The sequence below is a fragment of the Lissotriton vulgaris genome, chromosome 2_1 (genome assembly GCF_964263255.1).
Source record: "Lissotriton vulgaris chromosome 2_1, aLisVul1.2, whole genome shotgun sequence".
Lineage (NCBI taxonomy): Eukaryota > Metazoa > Chordata > Amphibia > Caudata > Salamandridae > Lissotriton > Lissotriton vulgaris.
The window spans coordinates 829,753,059-829,779,784 of record NC_141687.1 but is presented as its reverse complement, the minus strand read 5'-3'; the positions used below and the strand labels follow the sequence as shown (position 1 = coordinate 829,779,784).

General features: G+C 45.2%; 1 protein-coding gene across 1 annotated transcript in view; it reads left to right on the top strand.

The window, feature by feature from the left end:
- Positions 1-1,105: 1,105 nt before the first annotated feature.
- The window catches only part of C2_1H21orf58 (chromosome 2_1 C21orf58 homolog), a 113,682-nt gene continuing 88,061 nt past the window's right edge, over positions 1,106-26,726 (top strand). Inside the window, exon 1 of the mRNA XM_086958710.1 lies at positions 1,106-1,607. Within this exon, the coding sequence (XP_086814836.1) occupies positions 1,548-1,607 (60 nt within the window). The 5' untranslated portion in view covers positions 1,106-1,547. The remainder of the gene's footprint in view (positions 1,608-26,726) is intronic.

The following is a 26,726-nucleotide window of genomic DNA, read 5'->3' as shown; positions in this document are numbered from 1 at the left end:
AGGGACTCACGTCTGGGCATACCGTGCCAACTCAGTGGGAAATTAGCTAAACCAAAGGGGATGATGGACGGAGTGTTGAACATTGCAAGCACTCACCCCCAGTCAACTGATCTGGGTTTAATCCATCATCATCCCCTTTTGTTTCGCTTTGTTCGCCCTAAATTGGCAGGATATGCTCAGACGTGAGTCCCTTGCTCACTTGGCCACTGGATTCAACCATATGCAGACTGGTTTGCATATGGCCATGTCTGAACTGGGGTGGCTGAGTGAGCTAAAGAATGGTGATGGAATAAACCCAGATCAGTTGACTGGGGGTGAGTGTTTGATTTGCTCAAATGCTCCGTCCATCATCCCCTTTTGTTTCAATTTACATGATATGCATTTTGTGATCTGTGTGCTACACATTCTTTGCAGCAGGCAAGTTAACCCACTGTGGCTACCTTACCAAGAGTCAAAACTTCCACTAGACAAACCTCCGATCTCTCTCAATAAAGAACATTAATCAACAAAGTTATCTTCACATTTTTATTGTTGCCTGAAAATTGCTGGAGACCAGGAATGCAGCAGCAGGTACTTTTCAAATCATAATGCACTTGCAAAAACGACGCCCCTACCCTTAGTCAGCGACCTTTGTTTGCTTGGTGCAGCAAGATTCATATACATGGTTCTTTAACATTTGGTCTGATTACTATATGAATGTAAATAACAATAAAGCATACATGAAAACGGTGACAACATGCCTGCTTTTCTAAATATTTCATTTCGAAAGTATGCGATTGTATTTGTTTAACGGGCAGTGATTTGTATAGGGTCACTGGAAAGTCCACAAGGTTGTCCCTGTCCCCCCCAGAATTTTAGTGTCTCCTACGTCCCTGCGGCTCCCCCCGGTCCTCACATCGCCTTCCCCTTAATAACCCAAACCATGACCCTTTCTTCATGGCCCCTCATCTACCTTTGCCTTCTCCGTCCCTGTAGCCCCTCTTCGATGCACCCCTCGGTGGCGCTCCCTCTGCCTGACCCGCCTCTTCGCGTGCCGCCGCCGGCACTCATTCAGCTGCACCTCACCAGAGCCCGGTGCCAGGTGCTGCCGCGTCACGTGACCTCCACCTGGAGATGAAGCTGTTAGCAGGGCGTGTGGCCGTAGCAACGAGATCAGGCAAAGGACGGGACAGAGGCCGGCGGCGGGGACAGCAACATGTCCACCGGAATACATGCCCGACAGACCGTCTGAAGCGCGTATCGGGCGACCCAGTGAGGGACCCTCGGCCACTTGGCGCACGCACTCTAGTGTTTACCTTGTCGCTCGTCCTTTAATAAACCAGCAGAAGCAAACCGTGTATGAAAAGGCCTCAGGATTGGGGGAAGAAGGAGAGAACAGATCGGAGACCGGATCTCAGCAGTAGGACTCCGGTTACAGGAAATCACTCACTCTCCAATCCCCAGCCATCAGTCACTGGCTATCGGACGCCAGCCACTGGCTGCACCACATCAACCACCAGACAATCACCGGACTCCAGGAACTAGCCATCGGACACCCTTCTGCGAGGATGGCAGATCCCTCCCTGGTCGACCAAATGACCAGGCTGAAGCTGAAACTCCTGGAGAAGGTTTGATGGGGACAGCAATGGTGGGAGGGCAGAGAAGGGCAAAGGGTCTATGCAGTAACATATGGTGGGAAAGAGTCAGTCAGGGCTCTGTCCAGAGGGGTAAGTCTGGAGACAACCAGTGAGGGGATCTATGCATAGAGCTAACATGGGTGATGGGCTATGATGGGTCCCTAAAAAGGGCCAAGATGGGAGAGGGCAAGTGAGGAACCCCTACGATACACAGTTATGGAAGAGGGCCAGTAAAAGCCTCTGTGGATTGCTTGGGTGGACAATGGCAGGAGAGCGGTGACTCGACCAGGCCAAGGAGACGATGACCCCCAGGTGAGAAGTCACTAAGCAGCACCAGGTTTGAAAAGGGGACACCAAGGAGCCCATGTGCCTGTAGAGTGCTAAGGAGGGAGATAGCACAATGCAAAGAGCTCAGCAAGGAGTGTATGTGAAGCAGTAATATTGCACAGCTGCGGTGAAGAGTCAGTGTGTTTGGATAAGGTGGATGGAAATTCGGAGACTACTTTTAACACTTTATCAAGACCTGGGACCTCTAAGTAGATTCTGACCATCTTCAAACCCTCTGTATCCAAACACAGGGTCCTGACTTCAAGGGAGTAGCCAGAAAATTAAAGTACCCCCACTTTGATCCTTACCTAGAATGCGTCAGGTGAGCAAAGCAAGTAAGCCATGCCAGCCTAGATGAGCTCTCCTCATCCCACCTTCCGTCCATCTATCCCTCTAGCTTTTAAGACTTTCATCCATCCATCCTTCTATCCAACCTTTCATGTTTCCATACAACCATTCTTTCACCATTCCATCCATCATTTACCATTCAGTCTATCCATTTTTTCACATCATTACACTCTTCAATCACTGATTCTATCCTTCCAATTCCAGTCATTCATCCATCTCCCCATCCATACATCCATTCTTTTTCATCCATCCATCATGTCACCCTACTTTTATCAATTCACTCATCCATCCAGGCTTCCATTTGTCCATCCACTCATTGATCCAGCCTTTCAGAATTCCAGCCATTCTTTCATCCACTCATGCAAATATTATTTCCAAATATCATTAGTCCTTTCATACCTGCATGCATCTTTTCATGTGTATTGGCCTTCCTTCTTGTCAGTTTCTTTCTTCTTTTCACTTGCCATTCATTTCACTCTTCCATCCAGCGTGCTCTCTCACAGTCTGAGTAGCATAGCCAGTGTATTGCGGGCGTTAGTGCAAGGAAAGAAATGCCCCCTCCCCCGGCGGCCATTTATTTCTTAAAATTCAGCAAAATCAGCGTTCAGTGGCCCCAATAAGCCTCTTGGCTTGTGTGGCACTGCACCTGCTGCACCTATGAAATTTATGCATCTGCAAACTCTTTTCCTTTCTTTATCTCATCATTTCACCCTCTGGGCCTCTTTTTCTCTGATTGGATTTGCATCCGGGACCTCGGTTCCAGTTTCCTTCACACTGTGTTTTTAAGAGCTTCTGACCACAGAGGTCCAGACAGACAAGGCTCGTGAATAATTATGTGTGAACTCCACCCCCGCTGAAGCTGAGAAAGAAGAGGTTCACTACGCCACTGCCTGGCTTTCTCTTAACTCAGGCCTGGGAACCTCAAAAATTCTGTACAACTGGAAAGCAAGTGTGCCCAACCAATGAAAGCAAGGAATATGGCCTCTTACTTCCTTTTGGGTAAAAAAGACTGAATATTTGTTTTAATGACAAAACTGTGTTCTTTGAATAATGACATATAATGTTGTTATGTTATATTAATTAATATAGCGCACTAATCACACAAGAGGTAATACAGGCGCTTGGGTAGGTGTGTAGGTTTTTGATTCCTACGGTGCTTAGAAGAGGAGCTAAATCTTTAGCTTCTTACCGAACTCTAGAAGGGAGGAGGAGGCTCTGATGTGTTGAGGGAGGTCGTTCCATGTCTTGGGTGCGATGTAGGACAATGAGCAACCTTCAGTATTGCTTTTGTGTATGTGGGGAATGTGTGCGAATGACAGTGAGGCAGACGGCAGATGTTTGGTCGGATGGTGACAGTGTATGTGGCTGTTCAGGTATTCTGGTCCTGTGCTGTTTAGGGCTTTGTACGTGTGCAAGAGACGTTTGAATTGGTTGCAAGATTCCAGCATAGAAAGTGTTGCCCTCGTCTAGCCTGCTGGTGATTAGAGCTTGCATGACGGTTCGACTGGTGTTCTGATGCAACCATTTGAAGATGTTTCATGGCATGTGTAGGATGTGGAAGCTGGAGGTGCACATTGTGTTGAATTGTCACGTTAAGCTTGTTGTCTAGGATGTGCCCTAGATTTCTGGTGTGGTCTGTGAGCGTGGGAGTTAGTCCTAGCTCTGACGGCCACCAGGTGGAGTCCCATGGGGAGTTCTTGTTGCCCAAGACCAGTATTTCTGTATTGTTGGAGTTGAGCTGCCGGCAATTGGTTCGCATCTAGTCTGCTGCCATGGTCATGGAATTGATGAAGTTGGTCTGGCGTTGGTTGTTTGGTACGTCAGGGAGAGGATGAGTTGGGTGTCATTGGTTTAGGAGATGATCGTGATGATGTTGGCTAGTGTGTCATGAATATGTTGAAAAGGATGGGGCTGAGGGACGATCCCTGTGGGCCTCTTCATGTCATTTTCTTAGTCTTTGATGTGATGGGTGTCAGCCTGTCCCTTTGGGCTCTTCCCGTGAGGAACAAACAGATTCATTTGAGAGCAGATCCTTGTATGGCAATCTTGTTGAGTCTTCTGATTAGAGTGTTATGGGTGACAGTGTGAAGGCCGCAGAGAGGTCAAGCAGGATAAGGCTGCTGTTTATCCTTGGTCCAGGATGATACAAATGTCATTGGTAGCCATGATGAGTGCAGTGGTGCTTTCTGAATGCTGACTGATTTTTGTCTAGAAGTTGGTGAAGTTCGAGGTGGTTTGTGAGATGCTCACATATAATGCCAGTGAATCAAATAGATACAGATATATTCTCAGAACTAAACAAAGCTGGTTCAATGTATGGCACACAATGAGCTCTATATATTGGCATCTCATCCTCAGGTGCTGAAGTCAACATGGGGTTTTATATAGGGTACATTCTGAACTACTTGATACGGGAATCACTGACAAGTTCCTTTTGTTGGTTGTCTATATAAACTAATCCCCATCTTGATTTTCAACCCCCCACCCCCCATTTTATTTGCTGGGTCTTTGAAGAGTTTGATAAACTACCCTTTGAAATAGGAAGTCCATAAGTATGATCCATTCTTTGGTCATTGGCACCTCTAAGCACTGATTCCAATATACACTCCATAGTTGGAGCGCTGTGTTCCCCTCTGACCCCTGTGCATCAGTGTCATTGAGTTTGGTGCAAAAATAAAAGCTGCAGCTTTACTGCAAAAGTAGAAACGTAACACTATATTCAGACTGGCTACCATTACATCCTCTATATACAGGACGTTGGCTATCATATTTCTTAGCCTAGAATGTTACGCACTGTAACCACTGTGTTCACCGATGTGAATCTAGAAACAGGTTCTCGAACCTTCCACAGCCGTGCCCAATCGTTCTGGACTAGGACCCTAACAACCTTCACTGAGACCCTAAGATCCTATTTTGTATACCATGTTAATTAAGCAGTCATATACTTTGTAGCTAACCTGATGTCCAATAGCCTCTGAATCCAGGTGTAGGAGTCACACTCCATCTATACCCCTACCTGTGAAAAACACATCCTCTCTAACCTGTCCTGGTACACTGAATTCCTCTACATCCAGATCTAGAAACCACATCTTCACAATCACCAGAATTGGAAACTTAACAGCCTCTCTAGCCAGCCTGGCACCCTTGCACCCCTTGCATCCAGCCTGGCTCTCTAAAACCCTCTGTATCAAACTTGGGATCCTCACACAACTCTATAGCTTGGGCCCCTTGTAAGCCACTGCACCTAGGCCTTGGACCCTCACTTCCTCTAAATCCAGCTCTGGGATCTTCATCCCTTCTTGTCCTGGCTTGAAAATCATGGTTTGATGCCTTGCACTCTTTGTATCTAGCCTGTGATCCTCAACCGCCTCTATAATCGGGGCTCTCCACCATTACACGTTTCGGCCAAACAAGGCCTTGCAAACAGTGAGATTACATTGCATTCTTGAAGTAAACTCTGTATCATCTCTCAAATTAAAATGAACAGGATTACAATGGAGCCAAACGTCCTATGAATTCACAGGTGTACATGTAACTCTTTGTGTCATTGTAAACCTCTGTGTTCCTTACTGTCCAACGCCAGAATATACTTTGACTCAAATATTTGCAGCTCTTTTTTCCTTGTTTCCTCTCTGTACCTCTTTGGCTAACTCATCTATCACACTGTATCTCAATCCAGTCTTATCTTCATTGTGCACTACATGAAAGTGTCTAGCTACGGGATAGGAAGTATCTACATTCTTGATAACTCTCAGATGTAATGTAAGGTGGATTTGTAGAGCACTGCTTGTCACCTGTGAGGGTTTCAAGGCACTGAATTATCTTGTAGATAATGTGGTACTACCTACATAGGTTTTAGCATCGAGACATCCGAGTGTATATGCTACATATTCACTTTAAGAATTAAAATGTACCCTGGTCTTCCTTTTGCCTGGGCTGTTGATGTCTTTTGCACTCTTCCCATTTCTACAGGCTTTACATTTACTACATTTTATAAAACCTTCCTTAGGTTTCAACTAGAATTGCTTGTCCTTTCCAACATCACTTCTGACCAACAGTTCTTTCATAGATCTAGCCCTCCTAAACGTGATAAGGAATTTCATGGACATCTCACTCCCAATTATGGGATCACTCCTCAGTAAATGCCAATGTTTCCCCAATATAGCTCTCACTTTCTTTTGTCTTGCATTAACCAACAGCCTACAACTGTCACCTGTAGAATATTTCTTCTTTTTGTTTTTAAACAAAATTTCCTCTCTGTTACACTTCATCTCCTTGGTTTTTGCTGTATCTAATGTCATCTTACTGTAGCCCATGAGTTCACATCTCCTGATCATTTCCCTTTCAATTTTACCATCTTCTTCTTCAGTGCTACAAATCTTTTTGGCTCTGAGGAGTTCTCGACTTGGAATACTCTCCTTTAGCACAATTGTGTAAAAACCATTGGTATTTATTGGCATGTAATGTGCTGTTACCGGCACTGGGTTACCCGAATAACATCGGTTGGGTGAACCCCAGGATACTGCCTCGCCAATGCTGCAAAAGTTCCTAAGGATGACCCTAACCACTTTTGCAGTACTTCATGGGTGTTTTATTGTAAACTATTCCACAGTGACTCTCTCTCCCTAAAGCCAACACAGCAGAACATTTCTTTCTCTGTGTAGAGCTCCCTGTGCCCACCCTGAGGTGTGGCTATGATAATGGGAAAACATTCAGTTTGGGTCACTGCAAACCAGTTCTGGGGAAGCTCTCTCTTTCACTGAGTTTGGAGACAAACAGGCTATGAGGTGAAAGGGAGGCAGATTGAAGTGTGAGGTACATTTGCCAATGACAGGGTAGGCTTCCTTTGAAGCTTAGGAAGGGGACTGGGCACAGCCCTGCTTAGAGAAAAACATCTTCCCACACCCAACCCTTTTGTCCGCTGTCTAGGAGCAGTACACATCTCAACACAGGAGAACCATTAACAGCCAGGTTACACTGAACACTGGCAGAAAGGCTCAGTTGACTCAGGCAGCAAAATGACAACTTTCTAAAAATACCATTTTCAAAATAGTAATTTAAAACCTGACTTGGCTATTAACTTGGATTTTAAATTACTATTACAATGAGTAATTGAATCCTTGTTCTACATATTCCCAGACTAAAGTTATGCATTAAAAGGTGTTATAAAGTAACATAGTGGTTTTCTGTGAGAGAGCCGCTGTACCACATTGCCAGGGCATATAAAACATAAGTACACATGCCATACATTTTAAATACTATTCACTCTGGCACATGAGCATGTAGGTCCTCCTTTAGGGGTGAGATAAAGGTATTAAAAAAGAAGGTTTAAATCTGGCAAAATGTTTATTTTGCCAAGTCCAATTAGCAGTTTTAAACCTGTCTACCCAGGCTGCAGGGACAGGCAGTGGACACTGGGGCTCCCTGCCTGGAAGAGTGCGGGTAAACCGTATCCACACTATTCTGGGCAGGGAACACAACTTTGCTCCCACCCGGGCAGGAGAAGTGAAAAATGCTGCTCTTACCCAGGCTGGAGCAAAGTTAAAGACCTGTCTTCCACCAGCACCACAATGGGTGTTGGCTGGGGCAGCAGGGGCATTGGGGCTGGCCTTTCCTACCTAACTCTCATAAACACTGACTTATAGCGTCAATGTGGGTAGCCAGTGTGACCTCATTCACGTTTTTTATCAGGCGTGGCACGAGACAGGGCTGCCCCCTTTCCCATTATTTATTCGCCCTGGCTATGGATTCTCTGGCTGCATGGGTGCGAATTGATGCACAGGTACAGGGCTTCGAATGGACATAGGGACTGTCAGACAGGATTGCATTATATGCGGACAAAGTCCTTTTCTTTCTTACGAATGTGAACAGGACGGGACCACGATTACTGCGTATTATGCTGATTTTTAGAGAGACATCTGGACTGTATATGATTCCCCGTAAGTCTACATTGTGGACTCTTGGAGATTGGACAGGCGTGGGTTCGTGGGTCTCGTCGGTGCAATTGGCAAAGGAGGGGCTAGGATATCTTGGTGTCTTCATGTCGGATGTGCCCGCTGTCTCCTGGGAGCGCAACCTGGTCCCGGTGTGGGAACGAGTGCGTGACGATCTTAAATCCTGGTCCCGTATGCCCCTGTCTATTTATGGAAGATCGGCTATATTTAAGATGGTGGCACTTCCCTATATCAACTACAGAATCACCCTTACCAGATTTCACCCCGATGAATCTGACAAGTAAATGCCGCTTTCGGGCAGTTCCTATGGTGGGGGGGGATAAGGTGTGTGTGGCCCTGTGGACGTGTTTTTTGTCAAACTATTGAGGGGGGCTGGCATCCTCTGACATTCACTCGTACTATCAGGCCTCAAATCTGCTAGTCTTAAATGAATGGTGGTATGGCAATAGAGAAGGTCCTGCATACGCGGTTGGCGACTCATGGGAGACTGCTCGCTACATACGATCCTATATTCAGCACCTCTACGGAGCTCGCTGCCGTCAGCAACAAGGGTTGTGTTTCAGGTCTGGAGGCGGGCGCTGCAAAGGAAGGGGTGGTGGAATACACTAACTCTGGAGACTCCCCTATGGAATAATGGGCGATTGCCGCATTTGGCGGCCCTGCAGGGCTTTCGATGGTGGGGTAACGTAGGCATTTCGGTCTTGGGTGATATTATGAAGGGACTGGCACTCAAATCCTTCCAGGACCTCCAGAAGGAATTCCACATGCCGCAGTCCCAATTCTATCGGTACCGTCATTTTCGGCACGCTTTGTCCCCTACCTTAGAGGGATTAGAGTCCTTGTCAGAGTTCAGCCCACTGGAGGCGAAAGTTTTTATGGGAGAGCTACAGGAACGCAAAATCTCCAAGATCTATCAGGCCCAAGTTACCCTTTGCTCCCCCATGCTACAGAAACTTCGGGGGGATTGGGAGTGTTATGTGGGTCCATTGGATGAAAAAGACTGGACAGAGGCCTTAGCGGCTCCAAGGGGGCGGACATAGCAATACGACTTCGCCTCGTCCAGTTTAGGTATCTGCATAGGGTCTACTTTACACTGGTACGTTGCGGAGGGCGGGCGGATTGCTTCTCCTGTGTGCCTTAGATGCAATCGGGAGGAGGGTACACTTATACACACTGTCTGGCACTGTCTCTCCTTAGATCGTTTCTGGAGGGGGGGGTTTCACCTGTCTATCGGAGGTACTGGGTTGGGATCTCCCCCGCTCGACGAAGCTTGCTCTGCTACATGTTATGGAAGGGATAGGAGACAATATCTATAAATGACACCTAATGCATTTGGGCTTTACCCTGGCAAAAAGGGACATAGCTAGGGCGTAGAAGGCACCGAGGGCCCCTTCAGTTGCTGCATGGAAGAATGGTCTAGACTTTTGTATGGGCCTGGAGAAACCCATTTTCATTGCCAGGGGGTGCCCGCACAAGCACTTTAAAATTTGGAAACAGTGGGCGGACTATCGTGGACTGCTTTTAGAACCGGCCTCGGTGGCAAGGGACCACCCCCAGAGGTGACTCTTATTTTCATAATGGGAATCGGGGGATACCGTGCGATGGGATGTTCTGATGGGAGGACCCTTTGTTCTATCCAAATGATCCGGTCAATTTGTGGGTGCATAGTGTGATCAGGGGGGAGGGGTTGGGGTGGGGGAGTTGGATTTTTTTTTGTATTGCCATTCTATCTTCTGTGTTTTAAATTGAAAATGTCAAAGTCAATAGTCTATGATCAAATTGTGCAGTAGTCTGTACAGAGCCCTGCAATATATTTGGAACCTGACAAATTAAATCTGTTTGAAAAAAAAAAAAGGTATATGGGGGCATGGTAGGGACACCCTGATGCCAGTGCCCTCTGAGGGGTGAGGTGCCAAAGGGACTCACCCCTCTGGTCCCAGAATGAAAAAAACGAAATAAATTCTGGTTGCAGGTACCTCAGTAGTCTTACGAGACCCAAGCTTCCCTCCCACGATATCATTGTGGCGTGCAAGCTTACTTTGCTTGTAAATGTGATTTTAAAGTTGTACCAGTAAAAGAAAAGCCTGTACGCTACTGCAGTACCATGTGGACAAAGCATGCGGCTTAGAAACCACAGTACAGAAAAAAAGATTTTTTTTAAAAATGCGAACACAATGTGGGTTGGGTCCTCATGGCCAAAGGACTTGCGTAGCGGGGGTTATTCATACATGGGGCTTTGGGGGCAGGGCCTGATCAAGGACCAGACTCTGCTGCCAACACCTGCAGGCCATGCACAGTGTGAGTTGTTTGCATGAGGGGGGATGGCTGCATGCAAAAGGATGGCTATTGGTCCAATTTAGAAAATGATTAAAAAAACAGAAATTCACTGAAAAACACCCAACAAAGATTAAAGTGACATTATAGTTAGATTAGGTTCCAAGACCTTGACATATGTTTTAAAAAAAGCCCAGAATTTCACCGAACTAAACAAAGGTTAAAGTGACATTATAGTTAGGTGTTGGTTCAAGACAAGAACTTACATTTTTAAAATCTAGCTATAACATGTGGCGCCATCATGCACTGCTTATGACCTCAAATATTACATCACTTACGACATGTTAATTTTTTTTTTTAAAGTGACGGGAATGTTGTTTGAGCAGAGTGAGAAGGAAGAGTATTAGTTAGGGTGGATGGTAGTCCACCAAAAGTAATAATTACACTGTCCCTGTTAGCTCCAGTAAATGTTTCAGTAATTTAAAACTGACAAAACCCCTGGAAGCTATTGCATAGAGCAGATAGGCTTAACTTAAGAACATGTGTAAAGCATTTAGAAGAACCAAAACAGTTAAAAAGTTGAATACACAACACAATATAAATCCCACTACAATGTATAAAAATAGAGAATATTTTAATTACTAATATGATCCAAAAGTGACAAAATCACAAAAAAGGGAACCAGAGATATGATTGTTTTTAATTTGAGATAAGAATAGCTCCAAAAAGCACAAATCGCCAACCGTTGGCAACTGGTCGTGCTAGACTGGAACAATGGTAAAGTTTAAAGCTGACTGCGATTGAGCACAGGTCAGATAAAAGACCAGACCAGATACTTTTGCCACCTTCACCCAATGACTAATTCTACTTTTGGACGTAATTTTTATTTTTGAAGCGTAGATTCCTCCAGGGGGGCATGGTTGCCAGCTGTAGCCAATCAGAGCTCAACAAGGCCAGATACCTTCTTTGCAATGTACTGCTGAAGTGGATTTGCTTCTGTGGAAAAGCTCAGAGTGGAATCAGCCTCAACCATTGTTCTAGATGCAATGCACATTCGCTTGATTGACTTGGCAGGTTGGTCCCAGTTTTCTGACGGTTTTCCAGGCAAAAATCCTTGAAAAAGTTTCTAAATATCTGCTTTTAGGGTTAGGCAAAAGGATTACACTCTGACACTTATCTAAAGGACCCAGGACCTTAGGGACATAACTTCGTGGCTGGGAGTCACTTCAGGAGAAACCACCAGCAGCTTCCAAGGCAGGTTCAATTGAAACTTGTCAGTTGGGCTGTTCAGGAAAGTGGACTTCTTGCAGCTTTTTTGTTGCTGTAGCTTAACCGTAAGTCAGCCAACCAACACCTGGAAGCCACTTATCAGTCCTCGGTACAAGTGTGAGCTGACCCAGCACTTGGGGGTCTCCTCACATGTCACAACAGCAGGTACAGTTCTTCTTCTGTCTGCAAGAGGTCCAGAGGTGTTCTGAAGAGGATACCAGGGGTGCCCCATTTAGGGCCACTGCAAGCCTGTAGGTGGGGAAAACTTCTGGCCATTGCCTTACTAGTGGGGTAAAGTGTTCCTAGGTGTGACTTCACCCACTACTGCAGCACTTCCTGAGTGTTTTACTGTAAACTATCCACAGTGCCCCTCTCTACCTAAAACCAACATGGCAAAACCTTTCTTCCCCTGTGTAGAGATCCCTGTGCCCATCCAGATGTGTGGCTATAATAATGGGTAAACCCTCCCTTTTGGTCACTTCAAACCAGTTTTGGGGTAGTTTCCCCTTCCACTGAGTTTGGAGACAGGCTTCCTATGAGAGCAAAAGGGAGGCAAGCTTGAGTGTGAGCCACATCTGCCAGTGACAGGGTAGGCTTCCTTCGAAGCTTAGAAATGGGCTAGGCACAGCCCCCATGCCGTCATGCTTAGGGAGAAAAACATCTTCCCACACCCAAGCCTTTTGTGCACTGTCTAGGAGCAAACAGTACACATTTCACAACAGGAGAGCCATTATCAGTTTGGTTACGCTGAACACTGGCAGAAAGGCACGTTTGCCTCAGACAGCAGTGACAATTTTCTAAAAGTGACATTTTCAAAATAGTAATTTAAAATCTGATTTGAACATTACCTTGGATTTTAAATTTCTATTAATATGAGTTATTCATCCCCTTTTCTACCTAGTCAATGACTGACGTTATGCGTTAAAAAGTGTTATAATGTAACACAGTGGTTTTCTGTGAGAGAGCCAGCCTTACCACATTGAAAAATTACTTTGGAAATGTCTCACTACCAGGACATATAAAACATAAGTACACATTCTCTACCTTTTAAGTACCATTTACCCTTCCCTATGGGCATGTAGGTTCTACTTTAGGGTGAGTTATAAGTATTAACAAGCATTGGCAAAGCTGCTAGGTCTCAACTTTGACCTACTGGCTTTGTAAATGTGTTTTTAGCAATGTGCACAGCATCCCTCGATCTGTGCAGTGTGGCTAAAGAAGAATTAGAAAAAGCTTATTACACGACCACCAGCGTAATTTTGCAATCATATGTACCACGCAGGCACACACCTACAAATTGGCACAGGCGTGTTTTTCTTTTTATTTAACCTCATGCGCGCTAGCGTTATTCCGCTCGCACGCTGAGATTTGCGAAAACGCACTTTGCGTGACGAGCTGGGCTCGTCATCAGCGTGCGAGGAGGCTACGCCATGACGAGCCCAGCTCGTCATCAGCCTGGAAGGGGTTAACAGATCCAAGCTAGATCAAATGAAGAAGAACTAGCAAAAGTGTGCGTTTTTCTTTTTTTAAAACAGATGGGTAAAACAATATGAAGCAAAAAGGGGATGCAAGGGAGGGAGTGAAGCAACAATGGGTGGGGCGGGCGGGTTGGTGGAAGCAACATAGAGGGCACGGGTGGAATCAATGTGCAGCTGGGGGGAGAAGCACACAAGCAAGAGAGAGCGTTTGTGGAGAGAAAAGAAGCAAAGTATAAAATTAAAGGCTGGAGCTGTGCCTGTTACATTGGATTAATAATTCATACAGCTCCAGGTGCCAGTTCGGCAGCTGATATGCACCAGACATTGTCTCTTAATCAAATTAATTCATGGCTGTCTTCACAGAACTGAAGGGAAAAGGTCTAAAGGTAGATGTGGAGACACTTGTAGAAAAGAAAAATAGGGTTTTTTTGTATTTCTCATACCACAATGCATTTTTCTTCCTTATTGTGCTGGGTTTTGTAACTCACCCTGGATTTCCCTTGTGCATGCCCATGAAGACAGCATCAGTGCCCAACACTATTGGCTGGGTTTTGAAAGTCTTTGGAGCATGGTGAGCTCATCAGACCCAACTACATATGTGTCTTTGGTTAGTATGGCCTTGAAGGTAGGTCAGTCCAGGCACAGAAGCACAATGATGATGGCAATGGTTTCTCACTCTTAGGCATTGAGAAGGCACTTCTCAGGTGGAGGTTTTGGACACCAAACGTAAGCCCTCAGTTGAACCTAGTCCAGTGTTTCTGCTACAATCAGGCTCAGGTGGCTGCAATTATAGGTGAAGAGGGAGCCTGACTGCATGGTAGCGATGACATCGTCAGAGCTCATGAGTAAATGGATGCTTCCAATTATGAAGCTAGTGCTGTAAGTCTAGTTTAGCATTCCCAAGTTCTACCCGCAAGCAAGAGACAAAGGTCTTCTCTGCTGATATCCCAGCCTTTTTTTTAAACAAATTTCATTAGTTGGAGCGGAGAATTGGGTCCTACATGTCTCCATTTGCATACCTGGGTGCAGATATATATATATAGACTGATCTAACTTGGACATTTACTGCACCACCGGAGAAGAGATGAACCCGAAACAATTGCTGTGTCGTCACAGCCTGGGAATCCCAAAGCGATATGAATGACACTCCCCCACAGAGTTAACAAACCTCTAGCTGCCCATTTACCTATTTATTCTGTTCAGGGTAAAACAAAATTGAAGGATCTTCTGCCATCGCCCTTTAAAAAGAACTGTTCAGGGATCCATGGTGGAGAAGTGTCTCAGATTATACATCTCAATCAAGTACCTAAGAGTGCAAAGGACTTCCACAACTTAAATCCTTTTAGCCTTTAGGCAGGGGAATTCTAGTGTTGAAAAGAGTCATGCCCTGAACTTGACACACTATTGAGGCTTCTCTGGCATACTCTGAAGGATATAGATCCAGGGTACACCCCATAAGCTGACAGTTTTTTAAGCTAGCAGACTGCACAGAACTTTAAATTGTGCAGAAAGACAGGCCTGGAAGTACAGATGAGCCCAGAGTGGAGACAGTGAGATGGTACAGAAGGAGTTACAGCTAGCAATGAGGACTGCTATTAAAGAGTGACCTATAATTGGGGTCACTCAACTTTATTAAACTGAACTGTATATGTGTTCGCACAACACGCTATGTAATGATGGGAGTAGAAAATAGTCCTGCAGCAATGCACTGCATTTCGGATTCTCAGTTTAGGTAAAATGGCACCAACAACTGGCATCAGACTCCATTCCATCACCTAGGTATACTTCTTAGGAGTGGACTAGGACGCTGGAACATGTTGAAGGCACAAAGGGTCCACGTAAACTCCAGACCCTAATGTACACTTTTTTTGCTACAAATGCACGGTTAAAAAAAGGCTTGTTATATTTGGCCGATTTATGATCTATTTACCCCAGGCCTCCTGCCTTTATCAAGGAACCATGAACAGAGGAAGTGGCACAAGCAAGGCCACTCTGTGCACTGCAGTAAAAATAGAACAGCAAGATCAGCCCATAAAGGTAAGACCAACACAGTTGTGAATCAGAAACAAATCAACCTGGTACATGCAGAGTGCCTTGGCAGCTAGAAAAGAAATATCCTGAACTGGTATTTGACAGCAAATACATAGTCTTAACCTGTAATACTATTCCACACACTGGTCATTAGTATTCGGATTAATATAGCCTGGTCTACAGTGGCTAGTAACATGCTGCTATTATCATTTGAGATCTTTTGAACTCAAAATAAACAATACATTTCTCTTGAAATGGTCTTGGTATCTGTATTTCTTAGATCCTACCTTCTAAAGAGAACCACCAAGCTTACAAGATGGAAAGGATGTTTTCAGCACTGGGACAGGCATTTTCCCTTGTATATTGAGTTGCACTAAACTTCCTGGAAAGTGGCAGACAGCTGTGTGGAGGCCATTTTGCCCACAGTAGCTATGAGGGAATGTGGAAGATTTCTCGACAGCCAGCAGAGTCTGATAGGCCGGTAGGGCTGGGGTGAAATTAGACTCCATCTTTCTCAGTCCCCAGATGTGTCCATTATTTAGTGTGGCTATGCCATTCTCCCTCATAGAAACCCACTTCAAATACATTGTACAAAAAAAAAAAATTCTTGAGGTTTTGTACGTCTAAGCAGGACAGGCACGGAACTGGCGCCATCTGAAAACAGCGACTGACATTTGATTTTGGTCTTTGACTGTTAAGCAAATGTGACAAGATAAGAACATGATTTACAGTCCTGTTTACAGAAAGTAGCTTCCTTTCCGACCTAAATACATACAAAAAAAATATTTCCTTGCAGAAACCAAAAACTGCTTTGTGTTTAGTGTGAGGATTTTCTCCGGAACGAGCAGCTGCTGCAACATTAATTTCGCAAAGTCAGCGCTCACAGGGTGAAAAACGTAGAAAGCAGATTTCCGGGCTGCTCAAGGAATGTTAACTAAGCTGCCATACACCCTGAACACCAGTGAGGAAATACGACAGATGACTTGTAGATGGAGTGCAAGCTAATAAAAATAAAACCAAGATAAGAACAAGATTTACCCAGCTATTTCAATCTTTTGCACATTCGATATCGAAAGGCAGGGGGAGCAGCTGTGTGACTGGAGAGTCTTCCGATGCCTCTGAAAACACCTCACAACAACACGAAGAGGAAGAAAACTGTACCTTCCTGAAGCACATGCAGAAACAAAAGAAAATAAATAGTGCGCAGAAACAAGCCTAAATGCACACAAGTGAAAGGCTACAAATAATTAGAGTTAGGCTCTGTGGGAGTGACTAACACATGAAAAGGAGGGACATAAAGGGAAGATTAACCTCTTGCAAGCAAGGCGTTTGAGAGGACACTTGACGAAACAAATGTAAAGTAATGAGCAGGCTGTAAGCCCACAAAGTGTATACAACATGTCTCTAAGAGACAGGCTTAACCTTTAAAGGAAAGTTTAGGTCCATGTCGAATGGCAGTTTTAAAACTGCCTACCTAGGCTGCAGGGGAAGGTCTAGAGGCATGCCTTGCTTTGTCACTTTAGTGGTAGTACAATATGTGCTGCAGTCCATTAGTGGGTCCCTTGCTCACTTTGCCATTGGATTCAAGCTAGCCTGGCTGATGAGGGCTGTGAGCCCAAAACCGGTCCCAGGATGCTTGTTTCCGGTCCAGGGAAGACATGGCTTGGCAGTTCGGGCTGGACTGTTGCCATGAGGCACAGGGTCATGACTGATTTGTGTTTAGCTGTGTCTGAACAGGGTTGGCGAAGTGAGCTAAAGAATGATGATGGATTCAACCCAGATCTGTGACTGGAGGTGAGTGTCTGAAAAGTTTCAGCGCTCCCTTCATCATCTCCTTGTGTTTGCAGTCCAATTGTGACATGTATAATTGTGCCATTTAACTTTACAGGCCCTGGATAGACTTGGGTATCATATATTAGGGACTAATAGGTAAGTTGAATATGTCAATTAGGAGTGTTGCCAAGTTGTACATGTTTTTGGGGTCAGAGTACATGCACTGGTACCTGGTTGGCAGTGCCCCAGTGTGTAGAGTTGAAAAACCATTATCATCAGTCCAGAAATGTTAGAAGGGGCGATCCCAGGGGAGGACAGAATCTGTACCTGACCACCCTGTGACCCACCTCTCCTAGGAATACAGCCGAGCACTGGCGGGAGACCCTTCTGCGGAAGAGTCTCGTATCTAGGATCGTACGCGCTGAGCTAGCACCACTCGACAAAGAGACACCACACCGTAGGTTCTGAAGAATGTATTCTTTATCTAGTAAGATATCAGGACCTTTATGATCCGCAAGGTTCAAATTTACAAGTAGAGCAGGGGCTCATAAAGTCTCGGTAAGGGTAGGAGTAGCGGGACAGTCTTAAGGATCAGGGTATCCGGCGCACAGCTCTAAATCCTCGAGCCGGGGGATACGATACGATCTTGGGTCCAGCCGGACCAGGACAGTCTCCGAGACGCGACCAAGTCAGCAGGGCTCGAGCAAGGATGTCGGAAGTCTTACGATCGTTTGGGGAGCCGCGATCCAATCAGCAGGGCTCAGGTGTTCTCAAGGTTGCAAGGGAGCCGCGACCACGTCAGCAGGGCTCAGATGGTTCAGGCAGAAGTCCGTCTCTGCCAGATGGTAGCCACGACGATGTCTGCAGGGCTCACCAAGGTTTCAGGGTCCGAGTAGTTTCTTCTTCGATGTTTCGTTGAGCCTCGACCACGTCAGCAGGGCTCTCTTAGTTCCAGGATTCAATCTGCTGATAGTCCCAGAGCGCCCCTTGTTATAGGTCTGCTCCTCTTTGATGTCCGGAGTCCTCGCAGGCAGGGGTCTTAGCACCTGGGGGTCGCTTGTGGTGGTTTCCTGCCACGCGGCCCTGTGATCCTTTCAAATTGGGTCTGGAGGGATCCCAGACACACAGCAGGCGTGGAGCCAGCCCTCAGGGAGGCCGGAGGGGCGATCGAAACCCATCTCTCAAGGGGAGGCTGGAGGTGTGATAGAAACTGCTCCTCCCTCTCTCGCTCACTGGGAGCTCTCTACCCCCCAGCCGGGCATGGCGCGTCTAGGGCCGAGGTCGCGCTGGGGCTGGGGCGGCCATCTTAGGTGCAGGGGAATGGTCACCGGAGGCCTTCGGGCCGATAGGGTTTGGGTGCGTCCGGGACCGGGAAGATGGGGGGTGAGGACGGGGAAGTACAGTGTTTTCTGCGGGGTCATGGAGGGAGTGGGCCGGGTAGGCCGTGATAATCAGGGGCCTGGTGTGGTGCACGAGTCAGGGTTGGGTCGCTATGGGTCAGGGAGGACCACGCCACGAGGCCGGGTCTAACAAGAAAAAAACATGAGTGAGAATACAATACGAGGTATTTATCTTCAGGTGTTTGCAGAGGGATGGGTGTAGAGCCTGGGCGGATGCTAGGACCAATGCGTAACTCATGCAACACATGGCCGAAGTTGTACAAGAAAGTGTATGCGTGGGGTAGAACACAGTGCTTGCCTGAAAAATTGGGCATACTGCTATCCATCGCTGTGCATTGTCAAAGGCCTTGTGCAGCAGTGGCTGTGCATACACGCTGGGTTGAGTTTGGCCATAAATGGTGGGTTGGATATGGGGCCTGGTTGAAGGCAGTGCACAGTTGTTGTTAGCTGCACTGGGGGTGTTGGAAAAGACCTAGCTCTGCGGCTTGACCCTGCTGCCATGTGCAGCAGGGTTTGGGTGTTTGTTGAAAGTTGGGTTCATGTCCTGTTTGAAGGTGCAACCATCAATTAATTTGTTGTATTACTGCTGACTTTTGAAAGCCTACAGCACAATTTGAGATTTATTGAATGATCTAATTATTTTTTTCAACTTTTTTTTTATTAAGATTTCAACATATTTAGTGTTCACAAATTTCAAACAAGTAATAATATTATTCGCAAAACCCATCTTCCTCCCCCATTGTATTACAGATATATGAAAGGCATTCATCACCAGGCAATCATACATTGATGTTTGTGGAATCGGCAATCCAAGGGCCCCAAACCTTGTTATGCTTTTCAGGGCAACCTCTTGATTTGCAGACATATTGCTCAGCTTTGGCGCAGTAGTCCTTACCATTAGTCCTTCACAGAGGGTGCCTGCTCTGTCTTTCAATGCGGGCAAATGTCTATTTTGGCAAGAATGAGATTCGTGGCCTCCAACAGTCTGGTGGACCTACTCTCCCCATTCATTCATCAGACTCATGAACATCATTTTAGGTTCCAGTATCACCCAATTCCCCACTTTCAAAGATAGGACATTGCATATATTGTGTGAGCGACGTTGCACTACTGGGCAGTCCCTTGCAGTGTGGAAGAATGTTCCCATGTCCACTTTGTATCATAGGCAAAGTGAGTCTAGGCCATGTTTCATTTTGCTCAGTCATGTGGGGATGTAGTATTCCAGATGGAGATATTTGAGTTGCATCAGCCTCCGTTTCATGGAGACAGCTAATACTATGGGGCCATCTGGGCCTCTACCCAGTCCTCCTCCTCTAATGCTCCACCTTCGCACTCCCATCACTCTCAATGCTGTTATGAGGTCTGTGGTATTATTTACTAGTGTGCACTATATCTTTGAGAACTCCTTCTTCCCCAAGTGGGCCATTGTGATGTGTGTCTCTTTGGGATCTCTTTGAGGTGTCTTCTTTCTGGAAGGGCCTGTAGGCTCGGTGTTGCTCAAGTTCATGTCATATTTGTAGGTAGTGATTAAATTGTGACCTATGCATTTCATAAATATCCCTGAGATATTGAAATGTGCGTATTAAGCTGCCCTCCCGTATGTCACCCTGCTTAAAAATTCCAATTGTACCTGGTTTGACACCTTTTAAAGTCTCTGTGGGTTTCAGCCAGTTTCCAGTCCATGATACTTTTTTCCCCCTTTGCCACACTGTACCTTTCATTCCACCTCATTGCCTGGTGCCGGCAGGTTAATGATGTAAGGGTAGCTGGGGGAAGGTTAGCTTTTTTGATTACCCATAGAGGAGATCAAATATATTCTGCTGTTTGAGGACCCAAGGTTCTGCGGCAGTTGCTGGATCTGCACGGTCCGTAAATAGGCAATCATTGATCGGGATGATATGGCCCAGTATTATATTTTATATCCATGATTCCGAGGCCCCCATTGTATGGTCCGAACACACATTTGCGAAAGACAATTCGCTGCTGGCCCCCCCTTCCATAGGAATGTCACTATCACTGTTTGAAAGGGTTGGAAGAATGTGGCAGGTATATTTTATGGATAGTAGTGTAGGGCATACAGCAATCAGGGAAGGGAAACCATTTTCAATAGGACCCCCCTGCCTGATAACGTTTGAAGTAGGCTTTCCCACCTACTCATGTTTTGTTTAAAGCTGGAGATTAAAGGATACAACATTGATTTCTCATGCTCTCTGTCTGGTGGGGGTTAATTAATACCAAGATATTTAAAGTGCTGGTCTGCCTATTGGAGGTTCGTCAACATATGTATATCATCCTGTGCTCCAATTAAAAGGATGTATGTGTATATGGACCAGTTTACTGTAAGACCTGATGCATCCATATAAATTGTTAGTATTAGCATCAAACTGTGTTGAGAGGTTTCGGTGTCACTAAGGTAGACTAGGACATTGTCCGCTTAGAGCGAGATCCTGTCCTCTTCTATCAGGCCAGTGGAAGCTGCTTAGTTGAGCATCCACCTGATTCATTCATCCAGTGGGTCCATGACCAGGACAAAGAGAAGGGGCGAGAGGGTGCATCCTGTCTTATTCCTTGTTCAATGGTGAACGCAGGGGATAGTTCTCCATTCACTTTAATCCATTGTTTCGATTAAAATATAGGTATATATCGTCTAAAGCAGTGTTTCCAACCTGTGGTCCGCGGATCCCCAGGGGGTCGCTGACACATTCCCAGGGGGTCCGCAGGCAGCAGTTTTAAAAGCACTGCAAAGTATCTTGTTTCATTAGCAGTTTTCAAAGAACAATAAAAGAGTCAAGCTAATGCCAGTGATTAATGTCCCTTCTGGAGAGAGATGAGTTTTGTCCAGTAGCAGCTTGGACGTATCTAATGTAGCACAGAGAGTTAATATGCCTACTGCAAAGAACGTGCACCATGCATTTTAAAAAACAGTATTTTATTGGGTTACCACTTTTGTCAGAGAGATTCTTTTGTGAAAGTGCAGTTCATACATGACAATCGTAATCTAGCACAGTGACCTATAAACTGTCATCAAACAGCTGCTTGCAAACTGCAAGGTACACGTTTGTAACGTATGTTTTTTCCCAGTCTTTCATTATCCTGTTGCTGCTAAAAAGGTTGATGTGGGTGGAAATAAATTTTTATTGTTAAAGTCAATGCTAACCACTGATGTTATGAATCCTGAGTCTGGGCTTCTCCAGACCAAGCACTCTTTAAAAATGCCTACCAGTATGAATGACATGTCAGTTCTACACCTTGTAGTCCTCTTTGCCTTATGTAACATTTTCTATACGCTGATTTACACGTATGATTCACTGTCTCTATGTGTGTGTGATGTAAATTGCTCTAACATCCTACAATGGTATGAGAGATGCTATAAAAAAATGAGATACACGTGACAGAGGGGCTATGGAGAGATGAGAAGCACTGTTGGAGGGTGATAGTGGGGGAATCATTGAAGAACCCCCAGAAAGATTTTCGTATTCTGGTGCATAGTCAGGTCTTCATTTACTATTCTTTAACACCATCCCTGCTGATGATATCCTTCTCCTGTGCTGGGCCATAATGAAATCGGGCGCGGTCATGATGAGCTCAGCTCGTCATGAGCACACGAGCAGTGTACCTCATGACGAGCTGAGCTCGCCTTGAGCATCGAAGGGGTTAAAAGCTCAAACAATTCAATATATAATGGTAAATGTGTTGGAGACTGCACCATTGTTTCCAAACTTTCTTAGGGGGGAGCCTCCCAAAGCCCCCTTTGTAGTGGTCAGGTTCACTCACTGCACTTGGTGTGCACCGTATGGGGACTCGTCTGAAATAATTTGCCAGGGCTGCTTTGGGTTTCCAGTCTGGCCCTGGCAGGAACCTCGTACTGCTAAATAAAACCAACCATTGAAAAGTTAGTCACGGAAATGCAGCACCAACCTTCCCATTAACCTTTTTTGTTTTCTTGCAAATTCTTTCAATATGAAATACAACAGAAGTGGCGGAGAGTGTCGTTAGCCTCTTTGCCTTAACAGCACACTCGTCCACTTAAGAAACGCAGGGCTGCACCATATGTACAAGAATATGGTGCAGCTCTGCGTTTCCCCTGGGCTGGCGCTACACTTAACAGGGGAAGATTGATTATGTACAGGAAGGTCCCCCCTTCCTGCACATAAACAATCTTGAAATGTCGTTTTGTCACTTCTATGTGTGCTGCTTAATGCAGCACACATGGAAGTTACAAAATGTAGTTTAAAAAAAAAAAAGATTGTTGATGTACAGGAAGGGTCACCTTCCTGAACATAAACAATCCAAGGCGTTTTACAAAAACGAGGAGAAATTTGGCATTTCACCTTGTTTTGTCAAGTTAAGACCAGGGTTTCCCTGGCCCTACTTTTGGCGCTGCCTCCCATTTACGCTGCCCTTGTAAATAGGGTGCAGCGTCAAAATCAATGGGTGTTGTAGGGGAAACGCCCACCGCAACACCCACTGCCCACCCCTTTCACGCTAAGCATTGGCTGAAAGGGGGGTCTTATTTACAAGGCACGTTAAGCCACGTTAAGTGGCTTAACATTGCCTTGTAAATAAGGCGAAGCCCCTATTGCCACTGAAACGTCTCAAAAAGTAATGTGGTGATAGGGGCTTGTAAATATGCCCCTAAAATATTAAGTAATTCGAGTATTTGTTTTGTGTACACAAGTGTATTAATTATTTTCGAATTACTGTTTTAATGTTTGAAATTTCAATCCTACAAATTGCTTGGGGGTCCCCCGCTTCCAGTAGTGACTCAATGGGGGTCCTCAGGAGTCAAAAGTTTGGGAACCACTGGTCTAAAGCAAGGGCCAAATTCATGCATTCTGGAACGCAGAACATGAAGTCCCATTGTACCTAGTTGAAAGCTTTCTCAAATTCTATGGACACCACAATCCTGTGGCCCTTCGTCGTAGCAGACAGAGCCATTGCTGTATGAAGTTGCCTTAAGCAGTGTCGGGTATTGTGTTCCAGCATTAACCCATTTTGATCTGGGTGCGCCACTGTTCTGATTACCTTCAGTAATTTATTTGCCAGAATTTTTGCCAAAAGCTTTGTCTCTTGGTTAATAAGAGAGATAGGTCTGCATGACATACAGTGATTAGATGTTTTCCCAGGTTTCAGATGCACTGAGATAAGAAATTGCCGTAAGTTATATGGTAGATTGCTGGAATCTAGAGCTTCGGAGTACAGTCCCATCAGCAGTGGCATCAAGTGTGATGCATATTCCTTACACAGTTCAAGGGGGTGTCTACTGGGGCAAGGGGGTTCCTGCAGGAAGTGATTACATTGCTATTATGACTTCCTCTTCAGTCAGTGATTGCTCTAGTCCCTGACGACATATGTATGTGAGAGTTTAGGTATTATTAGATAATTCACAACTGGATGTTCGCTCTCAGCTGGAGTCGGGGATTGCTCTGCATAAAGGCGAGTGTAGTAGAATGCAAATTCGTGAGTTATCAGTATGGGGTCTGTTGATGTTTGTCTATGGATGAAGTTATACTAGGCTTGATATGGAGCTCTAGGTCTCTGTTCGTAAGCCAATGCAGTAGTTTCCCTGCCTTGTATCCGTCTTGTCAGTCTTATATTGCATTACTGTATGAGATAGGATGTAGAGTCCAGCAGTTTTTGCTGGAGTGACCGCCACATAATTTCTCTCTTGGTGCTGTAAGTGCTCATCCCTGAGCCCAGGTCCTTCCCACTCAGTGTTGTGGATCGCTTCTTCAAACCCTATGAGTTCACAGTATTTTCGTTGTTTTGCTGCTGTTTGAGATTTCTATTATAGCCGCCACAGCAAAGGAAGAGTGTCCTATTGCCCATTCGGTGAGTCTCCTGTAGTTGTATAACAGGTAGTGAGTATCTTTTGAGACACTGAAAGACTGCACCCTTTTTAAATGTGTTGTTCAAGCCATTGACATTCCACAACGGTATTCAAAATGAGTCTTGTGAGTCTGTCAGTGTGCTTTATAGGGTTTAAAAAGTGGGCAGAGATGCCTGAGATGCAGGGAAATAGGAGTGGACCTTAAACATATGCTATGGGATTGCCCTCCACTGGTGCCTTATTGGGAGGAAGTCATGAAAGTATTAACTGATATTTTCTCCAGACAGGTCGCCTGTACACCAGGGCACTGCTTATTAAACTGGTTCCCACATACCGCCAAAACAAAGGTTACGACCAGGTTCCAAGATCTAACTTTTATCTTAGCAAAACGAGAAAAAAAAGAGGAGCTGGAAAGCCCCTAGGGGAACACGAATTGCAGTGTGGCGGAAGGAGCTCGAAAAACAGGCTGGTTATGAGGGAGAAGGTTTACTTAGAGCGGCGAGGAGAGGAATACGCTCCATTGAGATAGCACAGGCTTGGGAGACACTAGTAGACTCCTTGAAGGACCCAGACCCACATTCACGTTACCCAAAACCAGAGGGTTCACTGGCATTGACTGCCTCTGTTCACTGTGGAACTGTGTAACATACCATACACTCTATACCCCACATCGTACGTGCTTCATCCCATGTTGCTCACGACACTCAGACAGATCGGGAACAGGCGGCCAGCAATGTGATAATCCTCTATGTATCTTCCTCACATAGCGGGTTTGACTCACGGGGTAGTGGGAGTTGCCAATTTATTGGATGTTTGTAATCGGTTTTATGGTGGATTGTTTGAACTGCAAACTGGCCACATGGCAATGATGATGCTAATGGATATGATATGTACTGTCGACAAAACCTTTAATAAAATCTGTTTGAAAAAAACTATTCAGTAATGTCAACAATGATGTAATTTGAGATGTCATTAGTGATGTAAAATTTGAGGTCAAAAGCAGTGCATGATGGAGGCTCAAGTTATAATTAGTTGACTAAACCACAACTGGTGTATATCAGTGATTTTCGTTTTTTAAATGTAAGGTAATGTCTCGTTCATTTCAGCGCCTAGCTATATCATCACTTCAACCTTTTTTTCAGTCATTTATTTTTTAACGTAAGTCAAAGTCTTAGCACCGAGCCTAACTATGTCGCTTTATACCTTTGATCTTTCCAGTGAATACAAAGCCAATAACATTGCTGTGCTTTCCCCAAAAATATTTTAAGTTTTCATTCTATTATTCTTTCTTTTTCTCTTCCTATTTCCTCCTATCATCATAACTGAGATAAAAAGCCACGGATCTACAGTAAAAATATGCCCTACTAAAGAAACATAGGGTTGCCATTTTCAGTATACTCATGAAATACAGCAATGTGATTGGTTTGGTAAGCCAATCGGATCACTTTTCAGATCCTTCATTGACAATTTCAGCATAAAGGTTTTAGGCCTGAACCGCAAGATGCCTCGCATGAATGATCAAATTATTGGTTACCTGCCTCTTTTGACACAGATGTACCATACTTTTTTTGGATTGGCTGAAACAAATTCTCGGTGTATGCTTTCAGTAGCAGATGGTGGTTTTCATTCTCAGTGTAGCATTCTTGGATGTCCCTTACCCCTCTGAAAACGTTGATACTTCGCTATCTTTTCTAGTCTCTATCTTAGTCCCCTATGGGCTTAAAGTGGTGTTTTTGGCCCTTCCTTTGCCTCTTGGCCGGCCTCTGCCTCTATGTTGGTCTCCCTGACTATGTATGCTCTTAAGGATTTTGAGTCCTAGAGGGACGTGTTCATCCATCCAATCCATCTGTCTTGTCCCACCATTGCAGAGCTCTCTTTCCCGTTGCAAATCCAGGTGATAATTATCCAGAGTTCTGGTTTCACTGTAGGAACATGCCTCCAGGACGTTGAGCTAACAGGTATCCATCTGCTGACATATCTTACCATAATGACTTGTTGTGCTTCACCCTCCCATAGAGTGATGGTTGAAGTGGCTGTGATCTGTTGGCTGTCTGACACATAGACTGGTAAATGGATGGTAGCTAGTTGCAACCGATCAGTATTTATTGCTGTGCCCATGTGATGCACCTATTGCATCAAAACAGAGACATTTGCTATGGCCTCACTCCTGCTCAAACTGATCCTCCTCACGTTTGCAGTCCCCCAGGGTTGCCATATGATGAAGAGTCAAGGGGCAGTTAATTTCTTTGCTCATTTTGGTACTATGCTGGCTGTGTGTTGCTGTAGCTGTATCTCTATTGGCATTTTTTTCTGTCGTGTTGTTGTTTCAGTTGTAGGTAGTTTACAGACAGCTGCCTTTCCTACTCCTTGCACCAAAATATTTAACTCTGTGTGTTTAACAATGGTGATGGGGTTTGCATTCCATC